The sequence below is a fragment of the Pteropus medius genome, unplaced genomic scaffold (assembly GCF_902729225.1).
Source record: "Pteropus medius unplaced genomic scaffold, Ma_sr-lr_union100, whole genome shotgun sequence".
Classification (NCBI taxonomy): domain Eukaryota; kingdom Metazoa; phylum Chordata; class Mammalia; order Chiroptera; family Pteropodidae; genus Pteropus; species Pteropus medius.
In genome coordinates, this window is record NW_024351543.1 from 14,566,033 (window position 1) to 14,580,678 (window position 14,646).

The following is a 14,646-nucleotide window of genomic DNA, read 5'->3' on the forward strand; positions in this document are numbered from 1 at the left end:
TTCTTGTTATGTTGGCTGTGCTGCACGTGGCTTTATTTAGTGTTTTTTTTTCTTAAGAGAAAAATTAATGCAAACCTAGTTCAAAACTTCTAAGTTCATCTGAAGAACAGACACTCACTTTGTTGTCTAAAAACCCACACTTAAAAATTATTCATGAACAAAGTCTCTTGGTATTCATAAGAGGAAATAATAATTTCCTTTCAGTTAAAGATAAATGCTGTATTTTTGTTTGTTTGTTTTCTGGGGAACGCTCAAGGCAACACAAAGGGCCATGCTCCTGAAAAATCACAAATAAAGACAAGACAGCAATTACCCCTGTGTGGACACAAACAAGTCTTTATTCTCTTGAAATAGGTCTGTTTGGTGCTACCAATTCAAGTAAGACCTATAGTGGTAGTCTATGTAGAAGATATTTCAAAGTGATTTATGGAGCTTTTCACCCCAGAAGTTATTTCCTATTAATGCAGCACATGCATTCACGTGCACTCACTCACACTCACACACACACACACACACACACACACACACACACAGTGAGAGCGAGAGCGAGACAGAGAAAGAGACACAAAAGCAGGCTTCTTTCTTTATGACTGTTTCCAGATATAGATCTCTGTAGGTTACAGTTTTTCTGTCTTTTATGGAGCCTTGATTACAATATACAGTACTTTAAAAAACCCCACAGAGTACATGTGAGATGAATATGCCTCTGTGAGTGTGAGAGAGGGAGTGATGGACAGAGAGGCAGAGCACATAAACTCGGACTAGTTATTTCAGCTTTTATTGCAAAATGAGCAAGTCAGAGGCTGTCTTGGTGACGACTGGGAAATACAGCTCTAAAAAGATCGCAGCCCTGATCATTTGCAGGTCTGTGTGGCTAAAGCTCAACCTCATGCCTTGCTAAATGTTGGACTCAGAGTGACCTCTTGTGTCCCCAACATCCACCCACTCCCACACACCTGTACCCTATATCACCTCTCATTCTTGGTTTCCCCTCACCACTACCTCTTGGGACCCAAAACCCAAGAACATTCTTCATTGTCTGGGGTGGGTGTTATCAGACACTGAAGAAATCCCAACACTTCTATTTAGGGGTAAACAGAGCTTGGATAAAGCATTAGAATCAGATAAACGGAAAGACTAACAAGCAACAAACAAGGGAGAAACAGTGCTGTAAAACAGAATAGCAGAGGCCACAGGGGTCGTGACTGCAGAGTGCCCGGCCGAAAGTCTCTTTACTGTCATTAACTATACTAACGTTTCTGTGGTTTTTTGTTTTTCGAAAAAAGGCTCGTGTTGAAAAATCACCCGAGATACACTGCCGCAGCAGCAAGAACCCTCCTGCCGAAAAACACTTCCCCTGAGTTCACATCTGCCTTGCTAACTGTGGTTCTTCCCACCATCTGATATCTAACGATGATGTTACACAATATTAGTGCTAGAGATTGGAGATTTGAGAAATTGGGTATTTTCCACAAGGCATGGTATACATGTCACTAAGGCCAGCAAGATGATTTTAAGGTGCATGTGAGTACTTATCCTCTTAATAGTTATGCACTGATTTTAACAGGTATTAGAAAAAATACCACTAGCACACCAGAAACTAGACTCAGCAGCACCACTTAGGATAAGCTCATTACCAAGCTCCAAGGCCAAGGTCTCATTAGATGCTCTCTGGGCCAACCAGTTAGCCCATGAGAATCATGGACACCGATGATTCCCAGACTTAGGAAGATGGGTCTCTGATGCCACCCTCGGCTGGTGGCTCCTGGCAATATCGGACCTAGGCAGCCCTCTGAGGATGAAGATTTTCTCAAAGCACCCAGCTTTGGGCTTTGGCAATAGGTCTCCTTTCTCAAATCATATACATTACCCAGGATTGTGAAACATTTAATAAAAAAAAAAAATCTGGCATTTTAAAAGTTAGGTTTACAAACTTGACAGCTTCTTAATATTAGCATTTATCTGTTTATACATTGTCTAAGAAAATAAGGTCTATGAAGACATCAACAAGATCTTTAAGAGTTCATTATAACTACAGTGCTTTGCAAATAAGTATTTAGTTTAATTTTAACAAACCACTGTGAGCAAAATTTAACTAAGTATATAAAAACATTAGTTAAATACAATTCTCTGGAAATATACATTATACCTACAGCTGCTTTTACAGTGAGATTGTTCCCTCTCTCCCCCTTAATTCTCAAAATGGCAAATCACTGAATGGTCCTGGATCTCCAAGCTATAAAACTGAAATATGTGTTTCCAGCGTAGCAGATGGTGACCAGGAAGGCGAAGAACTGGAGAAAACAAATAATAGAAAGGGGGTTTAGAGTACTTTCTAATTAGCAAAAATTATCATTTCACCTTCATTGAATCATGCATTCACAGCATCCTTTTACTCCAGGCTTTCTCATTTAAAACTGCTTTATTGGTTCAATTACCTTCTTTCTGAAACAATTTCTGGCTATGTTGCTTTTCTTTTTGGAACATATCTGCAAAGCCTGTAGTTTCGCTCAAATAACCTCAGAGTGCTTGCTTAGGTGTGAATATGGTGATGTGCATCTGAGAATAGCACGTGTATTTCTAATTTAGTACCATGGTCCCCCCTTATCTGCAGGGCATACATTCCGAGACCCCCAGTGGATGCCTGAAACCATGAAAAGTACTGAACCCTATATATACTATGTTTATTTCTATATATACATTCTTATGATAAAGTTTAATTTATAAATTAGGCACAGTAAGAGATTCACAATAACTCATAATAAAATAGAACAATTATAACAATATACTGTAATAAAGTATGTGAATGTGTTCTCTCTCTCTCTCTGATAACTGAGAAGGCTACTGACTAATGGCTGGGGAGCCTACACAGTGTAGATGTGCTGGACAAAGGGATGAGTTAGCCCCAGGCAGGATGGAGTGAGACGGGGCAAGATTTCATCACGATACTCAGAATGGTGTGCAATTTAAAACTTATGAATTGTTTATTTCTGGAATCTTCCATTTAGTATTTTCAGACCGTGGTTCACCGCGAGTAACTGAAACTACAGAAAGCAAAACCACGGATAACGGAGGAACTACTGCACAGGCAATTTTAGACTGGGACTTAACCTCAGATTGCCACAGGGCCAATTAACATAAATGAGTCGAGTGGGCAGGAGGAAGTGATGAGCCCACATGGCGTGCGTGGTATGAATGATGAGTGAGAAAATGCAGCCCCCTCTGAAGGGGCGGCCACCGCCCAGTTCCCACTGATTCATACTGTGTGTTACCTTAAGCTCATTGCTGCCAAAGCTTGTGATTTTTACTCTTGTACTAGAACTTTAAGTAGAGATTCTGAAATACAAGGATATAATGAAAACCCGTGGAGTATCGATCAGCTTTAGCATTAACATTTTGGCATTCCTGTCTAACTGTTCCCCTCCCCTGAAACACTTCTTCTGCAAATGGAACATTTTAAGGCCAATATCAAAGAAACTTTTAAGATTATAGTTTTTTAAATTAGAAAAACAATACATGCTTATGGTTTAAAATGTAAACACTATAGAAGCACATAAATTAAAAAGTAGAAGCCACTCATTCTATACTCATCATCCAGTCACAGTCTTGGAAGGAACCTCTGTCGGTGTGTATTTTTCTAAGCATTCCCAAATGCATAAACAAACATTTCCACTAAAAGAAAATAGAATAGTAATTGTCGTGTGCTCATTTTCTGCAACTCTCTCCCCACTCAAATTGGAAGCAGTAGAATTATTCTTAGAATGCCTCAAATATTTTTCTCCCTCCAATACTTACTTTGTTCCAGCCACCTGGCTTTCGCTCAAGCAGTCTTTCAGCCTCTTTCCACGTCAGCCATCACCAATTTGTGATGCTTTCAAACCAATAAGCTAATTGCCAAAGTGTTCCTTCTACAGGTACTGCTTTTTCCGGCAGATAACTTTGTCCCCCTGATCCTGGAGGGCCTCAGGGAGGAAGGAGAAGATCATGGGGGATGAGAGGGCTCACTCACCGAGGAGGCTGCCCAGCTGTTGAAGTTGTGGCTGTCCCTCTCTGGGGAGACAGAAGATGCATCCACAATGGCAGCTGAGAGGTATAAGACGAAGGCACTGCCGTTAAAGCACAGACCCTGGGGGAGACAAGGGAGCGGCGTGTTCAGGGCGTGTGGGAAGGTCTGGGCACCTCCAAACCTCAGAATTGACCAGAACTGCACCTTGGGTGTGGTTAGGAACCCATCTGGACACTTGGGGGGAGGGCATGGGACGAGGTCTGTGAGAAGGCAGCTCATCAGTGTTTGGGGAGGAGAGGGTTTTACACCAGCTCAGACACCACAAACCCAGACACCCCTCCTTTCCCACCAGGTCACCTAGGCTGCACATTGCCCCTTTAGCCTCCTTGTTTCCCTCAGTTTGCTCTTGATCCTTGTTTCATCCAGATTTTAGCCATGGTGACATTCTGGCTGAGGAAGGAAGGCTACAGAAGGGGCCACCCATGAGATCGGCCCAGACTATGCTCCCCAGCAGCAGCTGTGGCTCTTCAGCCCTGCCGCTGGCACGGAGCTGGGAGAGAGCTTTCCCCAAAGCGGGACCAGCTGATTTTCTGACCCCTCACTCTAGGCACGGAGGGGCATTTAAGTGAGCTCCTCAGGCCACTGCAAATCCTTAAAAATGAAAAGGAGATTACACATATTAACAAAGCCCTTTGAGAACTAATCTTACCTTTGGCTTCCCCTTAATTTTTTCCTATTCTTAAAGAAGGGAGGTATGTAAATCTAAGCAGGTATTGGATTTTCAGTTTTATTTAAACTCTAGGAAACCATACTCTGAAATGGGCAAAGCTTAGTTCTGTCTGAATAAGGGAGAACTTGGCAAGAATAAGGTAGGGTGGGGCAAAATCAATGCTTCACACAGGTAGGAAGAGGGTTGATTGTCAGAAGTAGGTTCCCTAAGGTCTAACATCTATCCCTCAGTAATTCAGAGACACAGGGATGGGTAGAGGAAAAGGGAGGTGGTAATATCTTTTCCTTCTCAGAGGAAAAAAGGCACACAGAATTTTCCAGATTCAGGCTCCAACATTCTGAGGTGGGTTGTGTATCTCTGTTGCTATCTCTACACTTTCCTTATATTGTTCCTGGGTTTAGGTGATTTATCTGTAAGAGAAGGGTCAGTCTCAGGGTTCAGGCCACCCACAATGCTCATCTGCCATTAGAAATGTGTCCCCAGAAAGCTCTGGTTTCTCTGGATGACTCAGTATTCTTGTTGGTTGTGGGTTTTCTTTTTTGTCCAGAAACACAGCTGTGTGTTTAAAAAACTTTACTTTTTTTTTTTTAATTGTACATTACCTCTAGAGTTTTGCATGTTTACTACTTGCCAAGGAAAGGACTTGTTTCCTTTTTAAAATGCAGAAACAGTTTAACTTAGTTACCTCTGAGGAATGGAAGACTTTTGTTTTTGTTTTGTATCCTTTTCCAGGTAGAGGTTAAACTTATTTCTCTTTAGTAAACTAGCCACGTATTACTTTTGAAACATTAAAATGCTTCTTTAAAAAAAAAGGTAATGCACGTTCATGGTTAACTAAACAACATCCAGTCGGAACATAACAATCTGGAGTAAAAACTCAGTGTCTCCTTTTCCACATCAACCCTTTCCTCCAAGGAATAGGCAAACACTTTTATACAAATGGAGCCATATAGTTACGCAACTTTCCCCTCCGCTCCCCCTCCACTTAGAAAGATACCAAGGGAATCTTTTGTCAGTCCAAACATACTGACCTCATTTCTTCTCATGGCGCTAACACCACATAGACTGACTTTTCCCCAACTGACAGACGTTTTGATGTTCCTAGTGTTTCTTAGGATTACAATGCTACTGTAATGAACATCTTTGAATGTGAATATGGGGGCACCCAGGCATGTCCAGTTCCCCCTACAAGGGATCCAGATGAATGAGAGCACATTCAGAGAACCTAACGTGGCCAGGATGCTCTGACACAGGTCCTGGCCCAAGTAGCCGTGTGAATGGAGGGGCCGGAGAGAAAATGGGGAGACTCCCTGAATATGTGACCTGTGAACTCTCTGAGTATATGGCCCTGCCCCTTATTATTTTTTTAAGGAAATAAGAAATTCCTATTTCTCCTGGAGAGAAGTGGAGAAGAGGGTGGTAGAGAGGTAGGTAGGAGGCAGAGGCATTCTTCCAGCATATGCCACCCCACTGGGGGCCGTGATGGCTTATCTCACCCAATCAGTTGAAGGCTGAATAGAACAAAAAGGTGGAGCCTCCCAGGAATCGGAGGGAACTGCTCCTGCCTGACTGCTTTGAGGTGGGACATCAATTTTTTTTTCTGCCTTGGAACTTGAAAGGAAACAGAGCCTTCTTGCATCTTGACCCTTCCAGCTTTTGGACTAAAATTTACTTATGCAATCAACTCTCCTGGTTCTCAGGCCTTTTGACTCAAATTGGAACTACACCATTGGCTCTCCTAGGTCTGCAGCTTGCTAATGCAGATCCTGGGATTTCTCAGCCTCCATAAGCACATGACCCAATTCCTTATAATAAATCTCTTTATGTGTGTGTGTGTGTGTGTGTGTGTGTGTGTGTAGAGATTTTATATATATATAAAATCTTTTTTCCCCACTGTCTCACACACACACACCCTATTGCTTTTGCTTCTCTAGAGAACTCTAATACAGAATCTGGCACCAAGAGCGGAGTAGACAGATTTTGGAACCAGGAGTGGAGTGCTACTGTAATAAATACCAAAAAATATGGAGTGGCTTTGGGACTGGATAATGAGTAGAGGTATGTGCTAGAAATATGGATGTTAACAGGGATTCCTGGTGAGCTGGAGAGAAGTTCCATCTTCTTAGAAAATGCATAAATAATCATGAACAGAATGTTGGTAAAAATATGGATGTTAAAGGCCATTGTGCTGGAGGTCTCAGGAATATGTAATTGGAAACTAGGGGAAGGATGATCTTTCTTATGAAGGGGGAAAGACCTTGGCCAAACTGTGTTCTAGAGTTCTGTGGCAGGTAGAACTTGCAAGCTATGAAATTGGATAGTTAGCAGAGATTTTTAAGTAAAGTGTTAAAGGTTCCTCCTGACTGCTTATAGTAAAATGTGAAATTGGCCACAGGAGGACTAAATTCCATCCTACCTAGTGGGCAATGGATAATAAGAACGCCCCCGGCTTCCTTACCACTGTAGTCCAGGGCACCTGGGGAATCCTGGTGTAGGTCATTGTTATGTAGATGATGAGGAAGAAGACGGTGAGGACCCAGTAAAATACAGCTACGAACATGACCCAGCCAAACGCAGGGACAAGGAAGTACTCAGTTCCAGCGATAAGCGTCCATACCAGCAGTCCTAGAACCTGTAAAATGATAGAGACAGTGGGGAAAAAAGGAGAAAGGAGAAAATAAAAAGAAGGAAGTGAGAACAGAGAAAAAAAATATCATTATAGAGTGTCAATTACAACTATCATTCATATATACACATACACATGACTTACACATATAATAGGGGTTGCAGACTCACGTGCCTAAAAATGCCAGGAAGGTAAAATAAATGAACAAAGTAGGCGGGGCAGAGACCATGGCAAACAGGAAAAACTATGTTTTGTTTTAAGAGGCAGTCTCCACTCGGCTCCAGCCAATTGCTGTGGACTATTTTGCTTTCTCCCACCCCTCTAGGAGAACAAAGAAACTCAAGTCTCTACATGATAATTTTGATTAAGTGTTTGCGCTAACGAGAGTTTTAAAACATCATGAGGGGCAAAGCAACACACATCTGTAACTGGAATCTGCTCACAGGCTGATACCTGTCAAGCGAACGAGACTGAAGATCAACTCAAGGTGGTCCCTGGACTGATCTGCTCTCGAGGGATGAATCTCTGAGGACTCCCCACCTGCTCCAGCTGCCCTCCTTGCAGGTGACAGATGAACATGTGGCCCGAGAAAGCTCTCAGAAGGGAGGATGAGCAAGGGCCCAGTCCAGACATGGCACTTAGCATTTTAACATGAGCTGCACATTTATCCAGCAACAGCTATCAACCCTTCACCACTGCCGATGAGCAAGACCGAACCCAAAGCCAAATCAGTGTCATCACTGACTGAAAGAGGACTTCATCGAGGGAAAAAAATGGATCTAAATCATACACATGCTTAGTCCTAAACAGAAGAAGGAAAGCCAGAGCAAGGCATGCATCTCACATCTAAGCACCTTTCCAGGACCAGGAAGACTCTGTTCCTAAGCCATGAAAAAGTTCATATCTAAACCGTATCTCCAGGAGACAGCATCAGGAGTGTAGGGTGGGTCTGGCTGCAAGTTCCAGCCTGCTGTGTGATTCAGGACAAGTAATTTCATTTCCATTTTAGCTTTCTGCATGGTATATAAAACAAAGTACTAAAGTAATTTTAACTGCAAAGTGAGGCAGGCGGGAAGATGACATTCTAGTCAGAGCATGGCACAAGTAAAGGTCTGGAAGGGGAAAGGATTTCTTCCTTCTAGAACCTGTAAGAAAGTATAGTAAATAGGACTGGTGCAAAATGTGGGAGAGGTTGGGGAGGGCCCAGGATGCCCAAGGATTTTGTGTTTTATCCTAAGGACAGTGAGAAGGTTTTGTGCAAGACAATGATAAGATCAGGTTAAGTTTTCATAAGATCACTCTACACAGCGACAATGGACACATGGAAGGGAAAGGGTTGGTATGAGGAGACCAGTTCAGAGCCTGCTGCAATAATACAAGTGGGAGAAGAAGTTATACAGTTGGCCCTCTATATCCATGGTTCCACATCTGGGGATTCAACCAATGGTGCATCAAAAAAAAAAAAAAAAAAAAAAAAAAAAAAATGGGAGAAAGGGGTGAAAGGTTAAAGAAGCACAAATTGGTAGTTGATAGATGATCACAGGGATGGGGAGTACGGCAGACGGAATGCAGTTAGCACTAATACAATGGCTAGGTGTAGAGCCAGAGGAGAGAAAGAGCAATTAGGGGGAGTTTTATAAGCCATATAAATGTTGAACTAAGGTAGTGTATACTTGAAACTAATAATAAAATAAAATTGAAAAAAATGTTCCATTGTTGCTGATGTGTACGTGTACTATAATTGAGTTTGCACTGAACACGTACACAGTTCTTCCTTGTCATTATTCCCTAAACAATATAATCTAACAACTATTTACACATCATTTACACATTATAAGTAATCTAGAGATGATTTAAAGTATATGAGAGGATGTGCATGGGTTATATGTAAATACCATGCCATTTTATATAAAGGACTTGAGCATCTGCAGATTTTGGTACCTGTGGGCGTCCTAGAACCAACCCCCCACAGACGCCAAGGGATGACTGTATCCAAGACCAATATGGTAGCAGTGAATGTTGAGAAGGGACTGAATTCGAGATAACTTTCAGAAATAGAGAGGACTTTAATAGATTTAATAGATTAGATTAGGATAAAGTGGAATGACCCCAGGCCTCTAAAAAGATTTACAAAGTAGATTAGCATGTCCTTTTCTCAACGGGATCAATGAAAAAGAAACACATTTAAGGGGCTGATCTGATCAACAGTTCACAAGTTTGGTTTTCAACCGACTCAGTATGGAGCAGCCAGGGACCTCCAGGGAGGTACTGGAAGTGGGCACTGCAGGGAGGAGCATTCAGGCTCCTCTTTAAGAAGAAGACACTGAAGATCACTAAGCTCTTAGACAGGTTTCCAAGGGACATTTTAAACTGCTCGCTGGGAGAAGCCCACATCTCTGTCACAGTTTGGAGGCCTGTGCCGGGGAGCAGGGAACAGAGTGTGAATATTGCTGTTTCTCTATTTTAGAAGTGAAAATTGATGTCCTTTTACCTGCTAGATATTGTAGATGAACTCCAAAGAAATGCTTAATGGAGATGCGTTTTTGTGCTTACATCTGTAACAACATAATTTATTGAAAGTGAAGATACACAAAATGGGACAGAACTCCAGAAAATGTTGAGCCTCATGCTAATGGGGTTCTGGGACCCGAATTCACCATAACTGGCAGGTAATCTATACACGTCTATTTAACATTCCATTGGATCAGTAAGACTGGTAATGGATGTAATCCGACATGGCAGGGTCTGAAACAATATTGCGGGCTTCTTGATTAAAACCGAAAGGGTCAGCATGGCCCTTTGCTGATGATTCACACAAGAAACATAACCATTCACAAAGAGGCACTGCAAATGGGGTTCGAGTGACCCTCCAGGGGAGTGCAAAGGTTTAAGAGTTTCCAGCACACGCTCGTGTCCAGCTAAACAGGCTCAGCTAAAAGCTCTTGGCTCCAAATGTGAAACCGTTTTTCATTATTAAAGCAAGTGGAGTCCACTGTCTAGAGATGCTTTGTCTAATGTGCTAGCAGTGGTCATCTATTACACACAGGGACAGTATCATTAGCTGAGCCATCTCTCAAAGATCAGGAATATAAGACCCATGACTTCACCACCTAACACAGTAAAAAGGATGTCCCCATCAAAAAAAGAATTGTTCTACCCAAGCGAATTTCCTATGTAACTGAAATATATCTAGGAACAAAGCTTTTGTCCCTCACTGTAACCGATATTGCTGAAAATCACTCTACAAAGATATTATCCATCTCCTGCTGTGTGTGTATATGTATGTGTGCGTGTTTAAGACAAACTCTAGATCTTTATCTGCTTAGACAACAAAAATACTGTTTTTTTGTTGATAAGCATTTTTTTAGGCTAAGACTCCTTTTGAACGGTAAAACTAAGACTTAATAAAATTTCAAAAGTTATAATACAGTAAAAATAAACACAGAGGTATATAATGTATATATAAAGTAAGCAACGACATGAAACACTCATTCACCAGTTGTAAATTCTCAAGAGAAAACAATATAAAAATTTCCTATCAGCCCTTCTTAACTTCTTTACCTTACAGTTATAGGTACCACCTGTACATCCTTTTTTCTCTTTTAAAAATATGGACCACTCTGTACATGGTGCCCATAACTTGTTTCTTTCACTCAGCAGCACCGCGAAGGACTTGTTTCCATGCTACGATATACAGATCTACGCCGATTTTAACAGTTGTTCAGTTTTCCATAATTCTTGTTCCCAGTTCCCTACCGAGAGAAATTTAAGTTGTCTCCTTTATGTTTGTACAAAAACTCCCAGGGAACACTCTTCTAATATATACCTCTGCATACCTGAAATCCAGGATAGATTCCTACAAGTGAAATTTCTAGGATAATTTTAGCTTTAGAGCTGCTGCCAAAGTACTCGTCAAAAACCTTCTCTTAGTTTATCCTGTCTTTAGTGTAACCATGCTCTTCCCTTCCGCCCTCAGTGAATTCCCATGCTTTACATGATTAAAAAGCCAATTAAAAAAAAATGTTTTGCCTTTCACTGCTTTATTGACATACAGCATAGAAAAAAGCGTACAAATCCTAAGCAAACAGCTTCACGAATTTTCTCAAAATGAACAAACCCAGGTAACCAGCAGCCACATCAAGAAACAGAGCATGACCAGCAGCATCTGGAAGCTCCATCCCCACTTCTTGTTACTCCTTCTCTCCAGCAGGAGTAACGACTCCCCTGATTTCTATCACCCTAGATTACTGTTGCTGGTTTTTGAACTTTGTATCAATGGGATCCTCGAGTATGTACTTTTATGCTTGGTCTCTTCCACTCAATACTGTGAGACTCATCCATGACACTGGATGTTCATTCATTCTCCTGGCTACGCTGCAACGGTTCTCAATCAGGAGTGAGCATCAGAACCACCCAAAAGGGTTTGTGAAACCACAGAAGGGTGGGGCCCCACCCCCACAGTTTATGATTCAGTAGGTCTAGGATGGGATCTGAGAATCTGCATTTCTAACAAGTTCCTGGGTGATGCTGATGCTGCTAGTCCAGGGGCCACACATTAAGAACCGCTGATACAGCATTCTTCTTGTTTCAGTTTGCATTTCCCTGATCAGTGGCGAGGATGGTAGAGCATCTTTTTAAATGCTTGTTAGCTAAGCCCAGTTCTTTTCCTTATTTATGGATAAGTTTTTAAAAAATCGCTTTCTTCCCGATTTGTAGAAATCTTTACATTAGAGGGATAGTAACTGAGTACATATATGGCAATATTTTCCCCATCCAACTTTGTTTTCTAACTTCATAGGGTCTTTAGTTATGTGGAAGTTTAAAATTTTTACATAGTTAATGGATTGCACCTTCTTCTATTCCAATCTGCTTAGAAAGGTCTTCCTCAACACAAGATTGGAAAAATATTCTTTTTTTTAATAGTTTAGTATGTATGTTTAGAACTTCACTCTAACCTGAATTGATTTCTATATATGCAGTGAGAAAAGGCTAATTTTATTTTATTTTTTTGATTATCGCCTCCTAGTGACTTCTTATAGATTGGATTGGTCTCTGGAATCTCTATTCTGTTACACTTGTCTGTGCTGAATGCTGTGCCAGTGCCAACGACTGTAGCTTCAGCATGTATTTTTAGGCTTCTGGGTAAAGATGTAAAACTGAACACATGAATCTAATTTGCTCCTTCCCAAAACTTTTCTAAACGTATCATGAGAATGGGATGAATAGGAAAGGAGACAAAAGTGACACGTTTTTGGAAGCTTGGATGAGGGATAACGGACTTAGTCACCGTGAGAAAGCTAAATTTTAACTTAGCTGGTTGACAGGGAAAGTAAAGAACCACACGAAGCTCAATGCAAAGTCTGAAAAGATCCAGATACCTCTGGGGCTTAGAGTGAATCATGGGGTAGGGGGGAATGTCTTGAATAAGGAGGATGTTTTGAAAGCTGTTCGAAAGTAGCTACATCCTTACCTTCTGCCCTATTCCGTGCTGCTGGGTGACTCCCCCACCTCTGTCATTAGTCTGAAAGTATATTCTCTGTGTCAAGATTCTTCAGCCCCGGTCCCATTAACATTTGGGCCAATAATTCTTGGTTGTCCTGTGCATTGCTGAATGCTTAGCAGCATCCCTGGCCTCTACCTACTAGAGGCCAGCCAACAGCAAGCCTCCCCCGCTCTCTCTCTTAATGACAATAAAAAATGTCTCCAGAAATTGCCAAGTGTTTCCTGGAAGGCAAAATCACCTTCATTGAGAACCACTCTAAAGAAGGTAAAACAAAATACAGGGTCTCTGGATTGAGGGCCACAGTCGAAAGTTTGAGTGTCACATTGAAAATGAGAGCCTTAAATGGCAATTCAGTAGGAAGACGTCCTCACCCTTCCACTCCCTAACCTTTCCCCTCTGCTGGGCCTTAAAACACTGGCAGCCGGGCCTTCACTGGCACAAGAACAAAGATCCACAGAAAAGACCTGGGGGCTTCCCAGACACCCAGCTCAGCCCAGTCAATCTATGATGAAATTTAAAGTTGATAAGCCACACCTGTGTGCTCAGAGCATCTGAACAGCTTTGTAGTGTTAAAACGCATGTAGACAACCAAGGTTACCAGATCTACGATGACACCAAAGCCTGTATGACAGGGCAGAAAGCTGATACCAAAACACGAACTGGAAGAAAGTAACTTTGAAGAGGGAGAAAAACAAAAAACAAAAAAAAACCATGTCAAAAAAATCAGTATCCTCAGGGAGAAAAGATATTACAATAGGGAAACACAAAAAGGAGGTTACAAGGACAAAAATAATCCTTCAAAAGCAAAATTAGCTTTTGAAATTAAAAACAGGATGGCAGATATTAAAAACTCGATAGAAATGTTACATGACAAAATTGAGAAAATCTTCTAGAAAAGACAGCTAAAAGACAAAAAGATGAAAAAACGGGAGAGATACAGTAAGAAAGTTAGAGGACAGCTCAGGAGGTTAAACATCTAATCAATAAGTTCCAGGAATAGAGATTGGAGTTTCTCACTCTCTCTCCTTCCCTCCCTCCCCACAAACACACAACATGCACCAAGGAAAAGTCATGTCAGCACACAGTAAGAAGGCAGCTGTCTGCAACCCAGGGAAAAAGGCCTCGCCAGACACCAACCTTGCTGGCACCTTGACCTTGGACTTCCAGCCTCCAGAACTGTGAGAAATAAATTCCTGTGGTTTAAGCCACCCAGTCTACAGTATCTTGTGCCAGCCCAAGCTAAGACAGATGGCAACAGTAAGTTACTAGTTAGCATGTAAAAGTGAATCAGAAGGTGGTAGCACACATATTATTGATAACTTTGAATATGAGCAAAGCCAGAGGTATCTCAAGTGGCTGTCTCTGGGGAGGGAGATCTCTGGAGTAAGGAGGGATGGGGGTGAGAACTGCCATTTGCTATAAGCCTTTTAGTTCTACAGGTATTTGGCCACCCTACTGATCTTGGTTGATTCCCTAGAACTTCCCGGCTAAAATACTTGTAATAATGGTAGTTTTGATGCTTTCCAATATTTATACCACTTGTTTCTTTTCTTATATTACTGCATTAACTAGAATCTCCAGAACCATTTTCCAGAACACAAGTGACAGTGAACATCCTTATTTTCTTCTTTATTGTTTATTGTTCATTTTGATGTTTAACATTAGTACGTCTGTTAAGATAGTCGATGAATACCTTTTATAAAGCTAAAGATTTCTATTTTTTAGTGAACTACAAAGTTTCTTCTTTGACCTCCTTCCCGAACAAGGTAATGAGCTCAGTT

At 41.4% G+C, this 14,646-nt stretch overlaps 1 protein-coding gene across 2 annotated transcripts in view; it reads right to left on the reverse strand.

The window, feature by feature from the left end:
• Positions 1 to 759: 759 nt before the first annotated feature.
• The window catches only part of CMTM8 (CKLF like MARVEL transmembrane domain containing 8), a 78,065-nt gene continuing 64,178 nt past the window's right edge, over positions 760 to 14,646 (reverse strand). For both annotated transcript variants that reach the window (XM_039843461.1, XM_039843460.1), the window contains exons 3-5: positions 7,195 to 7,368; positions 4,010 to 4,126; positions 760 to 2,294 (exon numbers count right to left, since the gene is read on the reverse strand). In XM_039843461.1, the coding sequence (XP_039699395.1) occupies positions 2,211 to 2,294; positions 4,010 to 4,126; positions 7,195 to 7,368 (375 nt within the window). In that variant the 3' untranslated portion in view covers positions 760 to 2,210. The remainder of the gene's footprint in view (positions 2,295 to 4,009; positions 4,127 to 7,194; positions 7,369 to 14,646) is intronic.